Source organism: Puma concolor, chromosome C1 (assembly GCF_028749965.1).
Source record: "Puma concolor isolate L17-30 chromosome C1, mPumCon1.1.hap2, whole genome shotgun sequence".
Lineage (NCBI taxonomy): Eukaryota > Metazoa > Chordata > Mammalia > Carnivora > Felidae > Puma > Puma concolor.
Genome location: NC_141674.1, coordinates 8,962,253 through 8,979,177, shown reverse-complemented (window position 1 = coordinate 8,979,177; position 16,925 = coordinate 8,962,253). Strand labels below are relative to the sequence as shown.

General features: G+C 58.2%; 1 protein-coding gene across 1 annotated transcript in view; it reads right to left on the bottom strand.

Annotated features, from left to right (window-relative positions):
• Positions 1-11,034, bottom strand: part of TNFRSF1B (TNF receptor superfamily member 1B) — a 33,231-nt gene extending 22,197 nt beyond the window's left edge. Inside the window, exon 1 of the mRNA XM_086715704.1 lies at positions 10,826-11,034. Coding sequence (XP_086571830.1) covers positions 10,826-10,903 — 78 coding nt within the window. The 5' untranslated portion in view covers positions 10,904-11,034. The remainder of the gene's footprint in view (positions 1-10,825) is intronic.
• Positions 11,035-16,925: the final 5,891 nt, after the last annotated feature.

Sequence of the window (16,925 nt, the reverse complement as noted above, 5' to 3'; positions counted from 1 at the left end):
CTTGTCGCGGAGCCAGAAGGACGTGGAGGCTGCGCAGACCCGGGAGACCCGCCGACTGTATACACGCAGCCCTGGGCACCACACGCGTTCTCTTGTTTTATCCCTTCAGCAACGCAAGGGGGTCAACATCACCCCATTTTAGGGGTGCAGAAACAGAGGCTTTGGGAGATTCGATACTAAGTCCGAGAGCAGCCGGCCAGCCAGCGGCAGACAGGAAGCAGTCACGGTTCCATCTGCCTCCGTGTCCTTGGACAATTTTATATGCTGTGGTTTTGTCCTGCTCCCTCGTCTTATAGAAGAGGGGCCCCGAGGGGAAGCGTGTCTCCTAGGAGAACACTCAGTGAGCAAGGTGCAGGCAGATTCAGGGACTCTCCTGAAAGGGTCTCCAGGGTCCCCGGGGCAGAGGCCGCAGCCGCGGGGAGGGGCAGAGGCATCTGCAGAAGGACCCAGGGACCCCGACACGGATGGAAACCATCTTCAAGCAATAGAGAAACCCCCTCATTTGCATGGCAGGTCTCTGGGGCCCTGCGGTGCGGTGGGAGGCGGCAAAGCCGCTTGGGCCCCGATCTTGGGGGTTCGTGGGAGCCCCGCGGACTGCAGGGTGCAGCCACATCAGGCCAGGCCGACGCGGCAACGACGTTGGGACCAGGCAACGGAGGCTCGCCTGCCGTCATGGAGAGGAACAGCGTCTGCGTCAGGAAAGACCGACCACATCACAGACGGCGGCCCAGGGGTGACACGTCCCACTCCCTGCCTGCTGCCTGTGATGTCGCTTTAGAAGTGAGCCTGGGGCAGACAGGAAGCCCGGGCTGGTATCCGGTTCTTGGGGCCCGCCTTTGTGCAAAGTGCTAGGGCTCGAAGATGGCAGGATGTGGCCCCTGCCCCCAAGGAACCCTGCGGCTAGTTGCAGAGGACACCCCTTTCCATCCCTCCCGACCCCCCCCCCCAACACACCAGCCTGTCGGTGTGGCCCCCTCAATTCACCCGGCTCCCGCCTCCCCACCCTCGGCATCTCCTGCCAGCTACAGCCTCCTCACTCTTGGTCCCCAGGCTTTCCAGATGGACCCCAAATCACCTTCCTGCAGCCAAGTCTGGCCCCATTGAAAACCACTGGCTCCACGGCCCTCGGGCATGAGCTCATCCCCAGCTTGAGGCCCCGGGCACCGCTGCGCGGCCCCCTGCAGCGTCCGGTTCCCTTGCCCAACCATCCCGACCCCCACGGCAGGGCCAAGTCTCCAGCCTCTTTCAAGGGTCCTCTCCACCACCACTTTAGCAAAACCTCCGAACTCCCAGATGGTGCCAGAGGTCCCTCCTGGGGGCCCCAGTGACAACCTGAGTAGATCTCTACCCTGCCCAGACCTCTTCTTGGTTAATTACCTGTTTCCCAGTATCTCCCCCTCAAAGGCAGGCACCATGCCCCCTCCGCACACTCTGGCTCTGAGCCGGACATCTGGGTTTGAATCCCAGCTCTGCCCTTCCCCAGCCTCAGTTCTGTCATCTATAAAATGGGGACGAATATAGTGCCCACCACATGGAGCCATTATGATTCACTGAGTCAATGCGTGTCAAGTGCCCAGTGCCATGCCCGGCTGGCAGTAAGAGCTAAGTGTTCCTCGTTGGGTTTTTATTACTTGCTGCTCTAGGTCCAGCCCAGGGCATGGCCCACGGTAGGTGCCTCACAGAGGCTGAACTGTTTAACAGATGCAAAAGTTTTCATTTCCAATTAGTTGAAACGAGGTGGAGTCAGCATGAGAACTGGGCAGGAAATGGCTCGCAAGGAGAGCAGGAGGTGTCTGTCCCTAGCTGGGGTAGACCAAGCAACAGCTTTCAGATAAGAGCCTGTCACAGCCACGGCGGCGACCACCGCCAAAGTACAGAGCTCTGGAGCGCGATGGCCTGCGGTGGGATCTTGGCTCCGCCTCTAGTAAGCTGACAGCCTGAACACACAGCTCAACCTCCCTGTCTCCACCGCGCCTCTCCTATCAAAACCGCCCTCCTCCAGGGAAGGAGGGGCTGTGAGAATTGAGGGCTCGGGGAAGGCAGAAGCGCCTCCCTCCCGGGATGTCAGTCCCAGCCCTGGGCTCACTGCACTCTCCCGGCCCGGATGCAAAGTGACAGAGACGCTGTTATCCCCACCTTACCAGTGGGGAAAAGTAAAGCTCAGAGCGGAGTTCAAGGTCTCGAGGCCCTCGGCAGCAGAGCTATGCAGTTCCCCAGAAGTCCTGAGATCTCACCTCACACCTGAGACGAGTGGATCAGCCATGCACTGTCCCATGGCACCCCGGCGGTAGCCCGGGTGACCGAGGCCAGGCTCACCGGTGGCTGCCCACGACAGCTCCAGGAACACGAGGCTGACGCTGGCCACCATCACTTGGCTCAGGCCGGGGCAGGGCTGAAGCCAGAGGGACCTTGTGTTGCAGGATGGGGTACAGAGGGGCAACCCCTCCTCCTCCTCCTGAGAACCTCTGTCCCACACTAGGTCTTAGGTCTAGTCCAAAGGCCTCCTATTCCTCCCTGAAGCCTCCGATCCTTCCTTCCTGTTTGGCTGCTAACTCCCTCAGCCCAGAGCTCCTGCTTAAACTATTGCAACAGTCCCTCCTCATCTGACTTGCCCACCAAGGCCAGAGTGATCTTCCTAATTCACTCTCTGCTCTAGTCACTCCCTTGCTCTAAAACTATCAATGGCTTCCCACTGCCTCAACCCCTGATAGGAGGCGAGGGTTGTGCCAAAACCATATCATGGACGCTGGAGTGAAGATGCCTGGCTTTGAATTCAGACACCACCACCTCCCCCACCCCCTTATTAGCTGACAGCATCAGAGTTTGTTTGTTTGTTTGTTTAATAAGTGAGGTTAATAAACCTCAATCTTCTCATCTATAGACCGTATACACTTCATGGGGCTGTTGTAAGGATTAAGTGACGTAAGACATGTAAAGCGTTTGGCACACACTCCAAAAATCACCGCTGTAACCACTTTTAATGCAATCTTTATATTTGTTACTACTTCCTTTAGTTGGCCCCAAACAGCCCATAACCTCTTGTGCCCTCACTGCTCCCAATGAGGCTTTTGCCCCAGCTAGGCTTTTGTCCGCTGCTACACCTGCCTCATGGCTCCCTCCACGCCATTCCCCGTCCTGGACCCACTCATCTCGATCCTGCTCACCCTCGGGGCTCAACTTTTTTTTTTTTTTTTTTTTTTAATTTTTTTTTTTCAACGTTTATTTATTTTTGGGACAGAGAGAGACAGAGCATGAATGGGGGAGGGGCAGAGAGAGAGGGAGACACAGATCGGAAACAGGCTCCAGGCTCTGAGTTGTCAGCACAGAGCCCGACGCGGGGCTCAAACTCACAGACCGCGAGATCGTGACCTGGCTGAAGTCGGACGCTTAACCGACTGCGCCACCCAGGCGCCCCGGGGCTCAACTTTTAGACAGATCCCTGTGTGGTCATCGCAAGAGGACAACTTGGAAGAGGCCAGGATGGGGTGGCGGGGAGGGGGCAGAACCAGGAAAATGACAAGGAAAGATGAGGACAGTGACCAAGAGGCGGGCCAGGGAGAGAGTAAAGCCCTCGGGGGCGGGGAGGGGGGGGTGGCGATGGCTGGGGAGGACAGGGGGGAATCGTGCCATGCGTGTGGGAGGGCTCAAGGCTGCTGGGAGGACAGGACAGGATGGAGCAGGAGACGGAGGCAGCAGGCAACAGGGAGAAGCCAACCCCGGAGTCTCTAAGAGTGGCAGACAGAAGCCAGGCTGTGGGTCAGCAGGAGGAAGGACAGACGGGGCGCCCAACGTGCTGGTGAGCATCCTGATGACTAAGGTGCCCCTGCCGGGAGGGTCACTGTCAAGACCAGACAGGGGCCTTCCAAGGGCGGGCGGCATGTGGAGGCAGAACAGCACTCCACCCTCTGCCCAAAGCCACGAACAGCCCCCCACCCCGTGCACCACCTCCCCCAGTCCCTCCCCCAGTCTAACACTCGGGGCCAAAGGACTCCAAGGCAGGGGTGGGCGAGGTCCACGCTGATCTCAACTTCCAGCTGCGGCAGCTGAGGCTCAGAGAGGAGAAGGAAAGTGGCCAGGCCTCCCAGAGCTGGAGACTGAGCCAGGCCCAGGCCCCAGACCCCTCAGCTCCCAGCCTCACGCTCTGGTCACTTCTACAGCCCATGGCATCTCTCCTGACAGGCGCTGGAGAAGGCCTCCCACGGACGGCCCACAAGATACCCGTACACAGCCCGCCTGTCCTGTCCCCAAATCCTTCCCCACACTGCTCCCCACCTCGCATCGCAGGCCCACTCAATTCCCTGAACCTGTGGCCACAGCAGCCATGCCCACTCAGGGCCAAGCTCAGATTGAAACAGATGGGTGGGCCACCGTCTGGACATCAAAAGAAAACACACAAAACCCCCTGGGGATTTCTGCCCTGTCGGAGGGGCTGGGTCAACTCAGGGCCCCGGCTCCAAAGTCACGGACAGAGCAGCAGTTTGCTGGCCTCTTGAGGACCCAGAAACAGACTCATCCTGTGGCTCTTGAAGTCATTCCGCATTCCACACTGCCTATGTGTCCCACAGGTGACACCAGAGACGAAGCCTGTCCCTGCAAAGAACACGTGGAGGCTCAGAGAGGTAGAACGGTGTGTCAGACAACAAGAGAGCAGGGCAGAGACCAGACCATGGCTCCAGCCTGGGGCCTCCTGGACAGCTGCCCCCGCAACTCAGCTCCCCCAGCGCCACTCACCTCTGGGGCAGAAGGAAATCTATTTTCCCAAACCCCAGTCGGTAAACAGACACTTCCTCCTACTGGGTGCGCACCCCAAGTGCCCCAAACCACAGTGATGTCACTATTTCCCCGGTGACCTCACAACATGCCACAGTGGAAAATGACCGTGAGCCCCACAGGGGTGGGCCTTGAGCTTCAGAGTCCTAGCCCCACAGTCAGTAGTTCGGCAGAGGGGGGACAAATGCCCAAAGCCCCGGGGCTGTGAAGGACGCCTGCCAGACTCAGCACCAGCGGGGAGGGCTGTGCGCCCATCACAGGCAACAGAGGGCTTCTTCGAGGAGACCGTCACTCCCACTGAGGCTTCCTTGAACTCGTGGGTTCCCAGACAGCAGGCCCTGCAGTGGGTGCCCACGGCAGAGACTTACTCACGGTTTGAGGCCCCAGGGAGTCTGGCTTCTGAATTTTACTAAGTGGCAAGGAGGCAGGAAAGCCATGAGTCCTGTTCCGCCTGAGGGTTCTGCATCTTGTTCTGGATGCAAGTTGACAGGCAGCCAGGAATTCTTGGTGCCACTGGGGCCTGAGTCAAGGAATCATTCCAGGCAAAGCCAGCGGGATTGAGGTCAACAGGAAGAGAGGCTGGGAAGCCAAGATATTCGCAGTGGGGAGTGTTGGGCTCTGCTTCCTGAGAAAACTTTTAGACACACACCCCTCCTCGGTCTAGGCCTTTGTTAAACACATGCAAAGTTAGCACCTCCCCAACATTCCAGGAGAGTGTTGGGATCAGTGGTGGGAGGTTTAATAGAGAGGAATGCTTAGCCCCAGAGAAGCTAAGTAACCTGAAGGAGGTCACACAGCAAGCCAGTGGCAGTGCTGGGCTGGGAACCCGGTTCTCCTGACACCTGGGCCAGTGTTCCTTCCTTGGGGCCTTGCCATCTTGGAGGTCCCTTAGAGGCTGGAGAATGGCCTCAGAGGATCCTGCAAAGGGCTTTCCCTTCTCAGGGTTACAAGTAAACAGAACTTCAGGATCACAGAGATTAGAAACGGAAGAGATTTTAGAGATAGCCTGGAAGAAGGACCATCTTGAAGGCAGGGAAGCTGAGGCCAGACAATCCCTTTCACAGGGAGGTCTTAAGACTCCTCGAAACTGTGCCAAATGTACCCCTCGCTCACCCTCAAATGACATACAGCACCTGTCACTCATGAAAGGAGTGGGGGAGTGATTTCCTGACCCCCTGACCGTGACCACATGCTAGGGTCCGGAGGCCAAGCAGCCGGACAGGTGGTGAGAGAGGCCCAGTGAGGGGGCTCGAGGGGAGGAAGGACAGCCAGGAAAAGGCAGGGCAGAATGAAAGTTGCTCTCAGGGATGTTGGGCATAAGCTCTGGGCAACCAGAGGTCTGCTACCCACACCTTGGGGCCCTTGTGGCTCAGAGACAGAGAATCTGACTCCCCGGTGGTCCCCGCCTCAGCCTGAGCACCATCCCATAGTGCAAAGTCAGGTCAGGCCCTGCAAAGCCACCCATGCTCAAATAGCCACCAGTGAACTGCATAGCCTACAAAGCACTTTTAACCCTGACAAGCATCCAATGAGCTGGAGGTCGTTCCCATTTTCCAGCTGGAAACACAGAGGCTCCCCAGAGATAGAAAGACTTGCCAAAAACACACAGCCTGTAAACAGCAGAGGAAGGATTTGAGCTGAGATCTGCCTGATTCTGAGGGCTGGGCCCTTCCCCTAAGTCATCAATACTGCTTTCCCATGACCCAGCAAAGGGCCCGGAACTGGGAGCCACAGCATCCCCACTTTGTTCCCGTTCCCCCGGTGGCACCCCTCTCTCCTCCCTAACCCCCAGCTTCCCTCCCTTCCCGCTTCTGGGCCAGTCACATGCCGATCGGGGCCCTGAGTCATTGCCAGTGGATGGCCCTGTCACGAGCTAGAGAGGGGATGTGAAGGACAGGAGGGAGCACTTTCAGGAGAGCACCCCTAGCCTCCGCAGACCCAATACGGCGTGAAGAGGAACCCAGAGAAATACCCCAAACGGAGGGAGACAGACTGGAACCCAGCCCTGCCACCACTGGCTTCTCAAACCCTTCTGCCTCATCCAAAAAACAGGGCCATGATACAGGTCAAGTGAATATTTTTGCACATTTACTCAATATTTTCTAGCACCTACGACATGCCAGGCACTATTCTAAGCCAGCGGTTCTCAACCAGGGCAATTTCTCCCCCAGGGGACGTTCAACAATATCTGGTAACATTTTAATTGTCACAACTAAAGGGGGGGGGGGGTTCTACTAGCATCTAGTGGGTAGATGTCAGGGATGCTGCTAAATGTACCAGAACACACAGGACAGCCCCAAAACAATGATGTGGCCCAATGTCAAGGGTGCTGAGAATGAGAACCTCGGTTCTAGGCGGTGAGTCTATAGCGGCGAGCAGGTCCCAGCCCTCACTGTGCTTACAATCCAGTAGGAAGATGCGGTAAAAGTGAAAGAAACAGAACAAAGAAAACAAAGCAGGTCAGGGGAGGGAGAGCACCTGGTGGGGAGCTTTTGTAGGCAGGATGGTCAGAGAAGGGCTCTCTGAGGAGAATTCATTTGAGCAGAAAGAAGTAGTGTGATGAGACTAGGGGAGATCAGCAGGAGGAGCATTCAAGGGAAAGGGAAAGGCAAGTGCAAAGGCCCTGAGGTAGGTGTGTGTGCCATGCCTGAGGAACAGAAAAGCAGCCAGCATGGCATAAAACTGAGAGCTGAATGGAACACATACACACACACACACACACACACACACACACACCATGGTTGACATCAAAACTCCCCCTGCCCACCCCACCCAACATACAACTTTCCTGGCTACTCCTCTAGGAAGCACTGGATGGTCAAGGCCATAAAGTATCTCCCAGCCCTGGAAAGCAATGGTGCTCCAGGATGTCAGTGAGGGTCACTACCTAACACGAAAATGCCTGGAAGGCTCTCAGCCATTATCTGCCGCAATACCTTTCACACCCACTCGGCTCTGTGAGGACAGCAAGGTGGGAAGTACTTTCCAGGCCCACAGTGTCCATGCCACTAACTTGGCCCAGCTCTCAAGGGCGGGTAGGGGCAGAGCCCAGGTCTGTGACCATTGGCAACGTGGCTCCTGGAGAGCTGGAGCCGGGTCATGGTCATCTGAGGTCCCCAGAGCCCAGCACCGGGGTGGGCCTAGAGTAGGTGTCCACGAATGCTGGGGGAATGAATGAACGGCGCCGTACCAGGGTGCCTGGCTGGCTGCCCGCCGCCCTGTGCAGGAGGACCAACCACCAGGCCACATCCCCAGTTAGCACGCAAGCTCCCCTCTGGGAGGTCAGGCAGGGGGCATCCCGGGACAGCAGGTACACAGATCACCCATCTCCACATCAAAGGCCATTGTCCCCAGGTCAAACTGGGAGCCCCAATCTGTCCCCTTAACCCCAGCTGGCCCCAGCCCCCCGGGTAATGAGCAGGCAAGTAGTAGGGGCCCCTCAGCCTCCAGACTTCCGGTGAGAGGCAGGCCGACCCCCTTCCCAGCAGACAGCCAGACGGCAGGGGCCCTGCCCATCCCCCTCAGAGGGCACCAAGTGCCCTTACCTATTCCGCCAGCTCTCCTCGCATTTATTTGCCGAATGAATGAATACCAGATGAATGAATGATGCACTCCACACCAGCCAGAAACGGCTTTTAAAGGAGGCAAAAGCCCGGATGGCAAAACGAATCTGCCACACCCTGCAGCCAGTTCAGATCCCCCGGGGGGGGGGGGGGGCTCCTTCTGCAACTACGGTGAGTCACGGCCAACAATCCTGAGTGCACACTGTGGGTGAGGCAGCTGGCTGGGGGCAGCGGGGAGATCCTGACACAGGGAGCACAGTGTGGAAGGAGCTGGGGAATCAGGCAGACCTGCATTCAAATCCCCCCAGCCCCTCCCCGCCCCCAGCCCTGTAATCCTGGGAAATGTCACAACCTCTCTGGGCCCCAGCTTCCACGTCTCCAAATGGGAACAGCAGCAACCACCTCCCCCACCCCCCACCCCACCCCCTCCCCCGCCTTTTAGGAGTTGCTGTAAGGAAGCTTTCAGTGAGATTCTGTACTAAAGGCCTAGCACAGTGCCTGGCACTTAGCTCATAAAAACCAGGGGGAAGAGGACCCCACAGGCCCTGCGCTCAAGGAAATTTCCACCTGTTGAGGTAGATAAGACACCACTAGATTCAAAAGCAGAATAGAGTCTGTTCTTGGGAGAAACAAAGAGTTTTGATCCAATCCAACCGGGAGGGTGAGGAAAGGCTTTTCTGGAAGGGGTGGTTCGTGGGAAAGGCCAGAAGGAGGCGGCAAGGGGTGTGCCGTGAAGAGGGGACAATGCAATGACCAAGTCTCTCTGGATGTGGGGTACGGATGCAGAGAGGTGGCAGAAAGAACCCAGATACTTCACTCACTCCAACCTGAGACACCCGGGGGAATTTTTTCCTCCACCACTGGGAGTCATTAGCAGGCTTCTCGGGCAGGCGCAGAGGTACCCCAATACGGGGAGCAGTGCCACCAAGGAGGGTCAGTGGGAGAGGCAGCGGGGGCCAGGAGGCCAGCCCCGAGGCTGTGGACATAGTCCGGGGCGAGGGGACCTGAGCAGACACGGGAGCTGGCCCGGAGGCGTGGGAAGTGAGAGACACCAAGGACCCCTCACACTACTCTGGGACTCAGGCGTGGTGTTGCACAGAGAAGCCCTGCACCTGTTCCCCCCCGATGGGCTCACATGACCCCAGGGTTCACCAGGGCAGGACAACACCCCTCGAGGCCCGAGTCTGTGACTTGACCCTGCGCTCAGGCTTTCAGAGCTGGGATTCTCCTGACCCTCCTGTTTTCAAGACAACCTCTGGGGCAGACCCCCCCTCCCCACCACCACCCCAGGGTACATCCTGGCACCCACTGCAGGTGAGTCAACTCCGGTGCGACAGCCTCCATCCTCTGCCCTGGAGAGCTGGACTCTAAAGATGTCTCCAGCCGTGGTCAGTGAGTCACTTCACGTTACCGCATGAGCCAGTGCCACCTCCCACCTTCCTCCCCGTGAAGATGTTCACCTGAGTCAGCACATCGCACATTCATCAGGGTAAGGTCATGAGGAGGTTGGAGGGGGGAAATGCCCCCTTTAGAGGAAGAGCGCCCCCTATGCCCTTCCACAAAATACAAGTTCTCTGAGCCTCAGTTTGCCTTCTCTGTGAAATGGGGTTACTCTGTCTTACCAGACCACGCAGACAGTCCAAAACAGGCAAAGGATGCACGATCCCTTTGCAGACTCTACCTTGCTACCGTGGTGGGTGCACGAGGCCTGTTTTCTCCATGTTTCTGCAGTCCCTAAGGGGCCCCGTCTGCCTTGGCTAAACTGCCCAGAAGGCCTCCCGCACCTCCTGTGTCCCCCGAGCTCAGATACAGGCCCTCGCGGAGGTCAGCCCAGGGGAACCTGAAGACACGGTCTCCTCCCCAGTACCCAGAGTCCGCAAAGAATAAACAGGCTCTGAAATGGTCGCCGGACACCCCAAGTCGGTCCTGACGAAGGGGTCTGCGCAAACGCACGGGGACGCAGCCCACGGTCCTACTGTGCCCTTATTAGGCGCTTACTGCACATCTGGCCCTGTTCTTTCAGACGCGCAGCCCCAGCATTTCTAAGAAAGAGGAAAACCATAGCCCAGAGGAGGAGGAAGTCTTCTAAAGAGAGGGCCCGCGTCCGCAGCGAGGACAGCGCCCCGGTACGGGACCCCCTACCCCGCCGCGGGAGGCAGGCCGGGCGCCGCAGTCGCAGGGGTGTCTGAGTCGGGGGCCAGACTCTAACGGGGATCAGCCCGGAGCCGGCCGGCTGGCCCCAAACGCCCGGGTCGGCGCGGCCGGAGGGGACGGGCTGCGCCCCGGGGCGGCGGGGGCGGAGTTCGCGGCCGGAGCGCACGTGTGCCACACAGGCCTCGGGAGGGTCCCGGCGGGTCTCCGGGCGCGCGCGGCGACCGTCTCACCCTCAGGGGGCGGCGCCTCGGTCTCCCCGAGCCCCGACACCGCGCTCCGGGATGGGGGGGTGGGGTGCGCGCCAACCGGTGGGCGTGAGAGCCGCGCGGGTCACCCACCTGGGAGGGCACGGCGCGCCCCGCGGCCCAGAGCTGCAGTCCGACGGCCAGCGTGGCCCAGAGGACGGCGGCCGCCATGCGTGCGGCGGCGGGAGCGCGGGCGGGTCCGGCCGTCCCTGGCTGTCGCGCCCTTGGGCCCTCGCGCCTCCTCTCCGCGCCCCGCTGCCTCCGGCGCCTCCGACGGAAAGCGAAAGCCTGGGTTCTGGCGGCCGGAGGGAGGCAGGTGGAGGGGGCGGGGCGGGGCGGGGCGGGGCCTCTAGACCACGCCTCCTCCCCCGCCCCCGCCCCCGCCCCCGCCCCCCTCGCGCCTGGCCCCGAGTCCCTGCTCCGGCTCTTACCCCCACAACTCGCCCCGGGCTCCCGCTCTCGGGGACCCCTCCGCCTCCACCTCCTTCTCGTGCCCCTTCCCCTTGAAGTCACCCTCCCACCAGGTTTGTTGCTGCCCCCAGGCTGTGCCTCTCAACCTGCCCTGCATCCACCTACCCCTCCCACCCACTCCCTTCCCCCGCTGGCTCCCCATTCCTGTGGGGATGGGACACTAATTTGGAAAAACATCTCCCAAAGGTGACACTAGCTCTGGCGGACCACCGGTGTTCTATATAATTCACTCATTTGGACTCGAGCCAGACCGTCTGAGGGTGTCTCTGCGTTAACCTCACAGTTACATTTTCTGAAGATTAAAAGCTATATAATATATATGTTATGTATGTACGCTCACAAAATGTATATGTAACTTAATAAGCTGTGTATACTGAGTTGGCTGTTATTACTATTATCCATTTGTTAATTTATCCTCAAACTTTTTTTTTTTAGTAGGCTCCATGCCCAGTGTGGGGCTTGAACTCACCACCCTGAGATCGAGCCAGGTGCCCCTGTCCTTAAATGTTCTTCAAGCCCTTCTCAGAGCGAGCCAGACCCTGCCCTGCCTTCCTTCTTAAGTCTTCCGTCCAGGTGACGAACAAGTAAACAAGGCTAGGACAGAAAGCATCTGGGAAATTGAGGGCGTCCAGAGAGAGCCCAGGCCAAGGGCCGCGAGGGCTGGCGGGCTCCCCTGGGGCTCGCATCACGACCGAGCACCCACGCTCCCTGCTATCTTCGCCATCTTCCATCTTCCTCCTCGTTGAGCCACAACTCTAATTTTTTTTTTTAACGTTTATTTATTTTTGAGACAGAGAGAGACAGAGCATGAACAGGGGAGGGTCAGAGAGAGGGAGACACAGAATCCGAAACAGGCTCCAGGCTCCGAGCTGTCAGCACAGAGCCCGACGCGGGGCTCGAACTCACGGACTGCAAGATCATGACCTGAGCCGAAGTCGGCCACTTAACCGATTGAGCCACCCAGGCGCCCCGAGCCACAACTCTAAAGCAAGGGCCAGCCCCGTGTGGCCAGAACTCACTCCCCCAGGCCTGGGAGTCCTTGCCCCCAGCACACAGGGCATTTCGGAGGAGTGGGGTGGGCAGGGCCGCAGGAGACAATTCTGTTCTCCCATTCCCTCACTGCAGGCTGCCAAGAGGTTCAGGGACCTCTGCTCTGGGCCACCAACCCCCATGATGGAGATAGCAAGGTTGGTGCATCTAGGCACTGAATGAAACTGGGAAGTGACTCTTGTGAGGTGGAAAATCCCATCTCCTGACCAGGAGTCTGGGAAATTACCTGGTTCCCAAACATTTCTAAGAGATAGGCCACGCTGAGGGTGCGGCTAGCACAACCCACAAACTTGACTCTGTATAGAGAGTCAGCCTCTAAAACTAGCACAAAGGTTTCTTCTGGCCCTTACTAGTCTCGCCTGGCAGTTTTGAGGACTCCCCGATCTGGAAGAGAGAGCCAAAGACCAGGAGTGGGGGGGAGGGGGGAGTCACCTGGTGGATGCAGGGACAAGTGGTTCTCCATGGATGACCCACGTACCTCTCAAACCCAATGGGTCCCACTGGCTCCTCCGATGGCTCCCCATCCCAGTGAATGGCTCCTTCACCACCCAAATGTGGGGATCCTCCTGGGACCCCACTTCCCATCCCAACTCCATCAGTGGACCCAAAGAGTAGGTGGCAGCCAAGTCGAGAGAAAAGCAAACCTCTGCCTAGTGATTCTATCAAGGGTATTTATTTTTTTAAGTTCATTTATTTATTTTGAGAGAGAGAGAGAGAGAGAGAGAGAGAGAGTCCCAAGCAGGCTCTGTGCTGTCAGTGCACAGCCCAACATAGGGCTCAATCTCACGAACCATGAGATCATGACCAGAGCCGAAGTCGAGAGTCGGATGCTTAACCAACTGAGCCACCCAGGTGCCCTTCTATATAGTGGATTTAATACAGAGGAATTAGTTAGAAAGGTGTTAAAGGAATTAAAAGGACAATTAGAAGAAGGGGAGATAACCCTAAGATTAACAACCACAAGATGCTGCCACCACCCCTGTGGCTGAAGATGGCACCACCAGAGCCAGGAGCCAGGGCGTCTGGGGGAATCTGGAACCACGGAGGAGACAGAGCCACTGCAGGAGACACCATGTGAAGCACAATGAAGGGAAGTATCCTGGCTTCTCCCTTCCTTTCGGGCCCTCGTCTCCCACCAGTGCCTCCCACTGGCCGAACCTAAGATGGAAAACGTTTGACAAGGGAACCTGGGAAATTTAGTTTGTGGGGTCAGCCCACTGCCATAGAGAGCCGCGCAGGGGCCTGGTGGGGCCTGTGGCTGAACACAGGCCACCAGCTGGCACCGGTCCAAGGGAAAAGGCGCAGTCACCTCAGGCCCATCTAGCCTCAGGCTCTAACTCAGGTCACACACTTTTATCGAGCATCTGTGGGGCCAACCCTGGGGTGCTGGGCACTCAGGAGGGCACAAAGCAGGCGAGAATCTCCTGTCAGTCTTGTGGGCCCTAAACTCCTTGGATATCCAGCTGTCAGAGTGGTCCTTTGTAGCCCTCCCTGCTTTGCCCGAGATCAAGGGAAGCACCCCCTCCCCCAAGAAGCAGCAGGGGGCGCTCAGTACAATGGCGACACCCTTCCCCAAATCTCTTTTGGCTTCTGCAGACCCAACGCCTTCTTTAGGCTAGGGATGGGCGATGGCAAATTCTGGGTGAGCCATTCGTCATTCAGCGTCAGCACACCTGCACAGGTGGCCCCGGACTCTCTCTCTCTCCAAGATGGGATTTGGTCTTGGCACCCACCATTGTGTACCTGCCGCTGGGAAATCTGCTAAAACTCAGCAAATGCACAGAGTCCCCTTAACACCCTGCCTTGGTCTGGATCCCTGGCTCCTTTCCTCCTGCCCCACAGCCCAGCCGTGTCTTTGGCCATGGCCATTTCTCACTCGTGATGCTCTAGTGATCTCCCAACTGGTCCTCTGGCCTCCAGGTTCTGTCCCTCTAATCTGTGCTCCGTGGTGTGGTCAGGGCCAGCTCCCAAAAGCATAAGGCAGTCATGCCATTTCCCCCTGGTCCGGTGGTTTGAAAATCAAGGGGCAATTTTGCCCCCTGCCCTGCAAGGGACATCTATCCGTGTCTGGAGACATTTGGGATTGTCACAATTCAGGGGGCAGAGTGGTGTTACTGGCCTCTCGTGGGGTAGAGGCCGGGATGCTGCTAAATATCCCATGATACACAGGACAGCCTCCACAGCAGAGAATTATCCAGCCCAAAATGTGGGTAGTGCCAACACGGAGAACCCCTAGGGCCCTCCATGCCCTCGCCCGTGGCTCCCCGCAGCCTTCTGAATCGAGCTCAGCCTCCTCGGTGAGATGCTGGAGGCCTTCACGTCCTGGCCCACACTGCCTGCCAGGCAGATCCCCCCCCAGCCCCATACGTTAACCACCCTGAACTCCCTGAATAACCTTGAGTCCCCACCTCCGTGCCTTTGCCCCTGGGTTCCTCTGCCCGGGACGGCTTCCCCTTCCATCTGCTTGGTGATCACCGACTCCCTCTCCTTTGTGAAACTTGCCCTTAACCACACTCCACCAGCCAAGGCAGGGGTTGGTACTTTTGCAGACCTTTAGCAGAACCCTCACCTCCGTATGGTTAGCTGCTCACATCCCCCTCTCCTCTGTTAGTAATTGCGAGACTAGCGGTTATTGGAAGTCTGCTCGGGGCCAGACGACTTACAGACATGGTCTTGCAGCGGAGGGGCCAAGCCTCGTAGGAAGCTTGTACAGCTAGTGAAGGCAACAGTGGGCTCCCACTGAGTTAGTTTGCCAAGCAAGTGCTCAGCCGGCTGCTTCTCACGCCGCTGGACTGTGTGGTCTTTGAGGGCAGAGGCACTTGGTCATGGTCCCTGCTATTTCCCCAGAGGGAGGGGCTCAGTAAAGCTGGACAGCACAGGGGCGAAGACGTGAGCGAGTGAGCAGATGTCAGGGTCAAGACCCAGGAATCTAGTCCATCCTACTCCCTCTAAGGCCCTACCCACTCAACGTGGTCTCCCAGGCCATGCATGTCTCAGACCCCGAAGTCCCACAGCCCATTGTTTTTGCTGCTCAGTCATGGGGAATCAGCAGGTTCCAGCAGGTAGGACTGTGGCCCTCTGGTCCCCAACCCAGGGGCTGCACGCACAGTATATACCCTTGGCCTGGGGCTCCCTGGAGCCTTTCCTCCCTTCCCAGTGCAGCCCATAGCTCTCAGAGGGCCCTCCACCATCTCACCCCAATGAGCTGATGGTTGTGCTTTGCAAGCAGGTGTGGTGGAAGGCATCGTACCCAAGAACAGCCAGTCTGTCCGCCGGTATTTCCTGAACACCTGCTACGTGCCAGGCGTTTGGAGGAATACGGCTCTCCAGCTTTAGCCAGCATCAGAGTCATCTGGAAGGCTTGTTAAATGTGCAGATTCCTGGGCCCCACTCCCGTGTCTGTTGAGGGCCTGATGATCTGGCTTTTTAACGTGCCCTCAGGTGACTAATGGATATCTTTTGGGGAACCCTGTGCAGAGAGGGTTTAGCTGCAGCAGGTGCTGTGGCTAAGGGCGGTCTGGAAGGCATAGCTGTGGTTGGGTTGGCAACGGCAGTTCACGCTGTGGGGAGGTCTCAGAACCAGCCACAAAGCCAGTACCTTCTCACCTGGTCTGGGCGTCCAGTGGGATCCTGTCTCAAAGGAGCTGCTCGGGCAGCCTGACCCTCCCCCCCCCCACCCCACCCTGCCCGCCTCCCCATCCCCACCCAGCTTGGCCCACAGCCAGAGCAGGCAGCCTTCTCTCGTTCCACTGTCCTGCTTATCTCAGCACCCTAAATGCCCTGGGCCAGCCCCTGGATGACTCACGTCCTAAATCACGAACAGGAAGTAACACAGTGTTAGCCACAGCCCTGAAACTATCTCCTTCATCTGTGCCTCCCCTGGCCCTCCCGCCATCCCAGGGCCACACCTCAGGCTAACCTGGTCGTGCCAAGCAGCCAGCCCCTGTCCCCGTTTCCTTCCAAAGAAGAGGAGGGCGGAGGAGTGCAGAGCTCCCTTCCCCCGACCCTCAGAGAGGACCCCAGGCAATTGGGGAAATGGAGTCAAGAGGGCCTCCAGTCCTCCTCCCGCACCCCCCCAACCATTCTGCCCCAACCTCCCTGTTCTAGGTTGCCTCTTCTCAAGAACCAGCCCCCAACCACCCGAAGACCCTCAGTTTCTCAGCCGAGTCAAGTGGGGCCAGCTGAGAGTCAGGGGAGAGAGGCTGATCTCACCGTCACCGCCAGCTCTGCATGATAGTGGCCGCCCGGGGCCCAGCGAGCGGGAGCTCGAGTGTGGCCTCTGCAAGAAAGGACGTGTGGCTGAGGACCGGGCGTGCCCTGGGTGGGGAAGGGGCAGCCACAGCATGACCACCTGGCTCCTCTGCCTTCTGTGGACTAGGACCGAGTCCCTGCCGGCGTCCTGACATTTGAGGATTCTGATTTTCCCGAGACCCAGAATCCGAAGCAGGCTCCAGGCTCTGAGCTGTCAGCACAGGGCCCAACGCGGGACTCGCACCCACCAATGTGAGATCATGACCTGAGCCGAAGTCTGACACTCAACCGACTGAGCCACCCAGGCGCCCCAACACCCATCTATCTTTTTACCTTACATCGTCTTCATTTTCAGATTTTTTTTTTAATTAAAAAAAATTTCAAAGCCGAGGATCCAGAACAGCCATACTTCCACTACCCG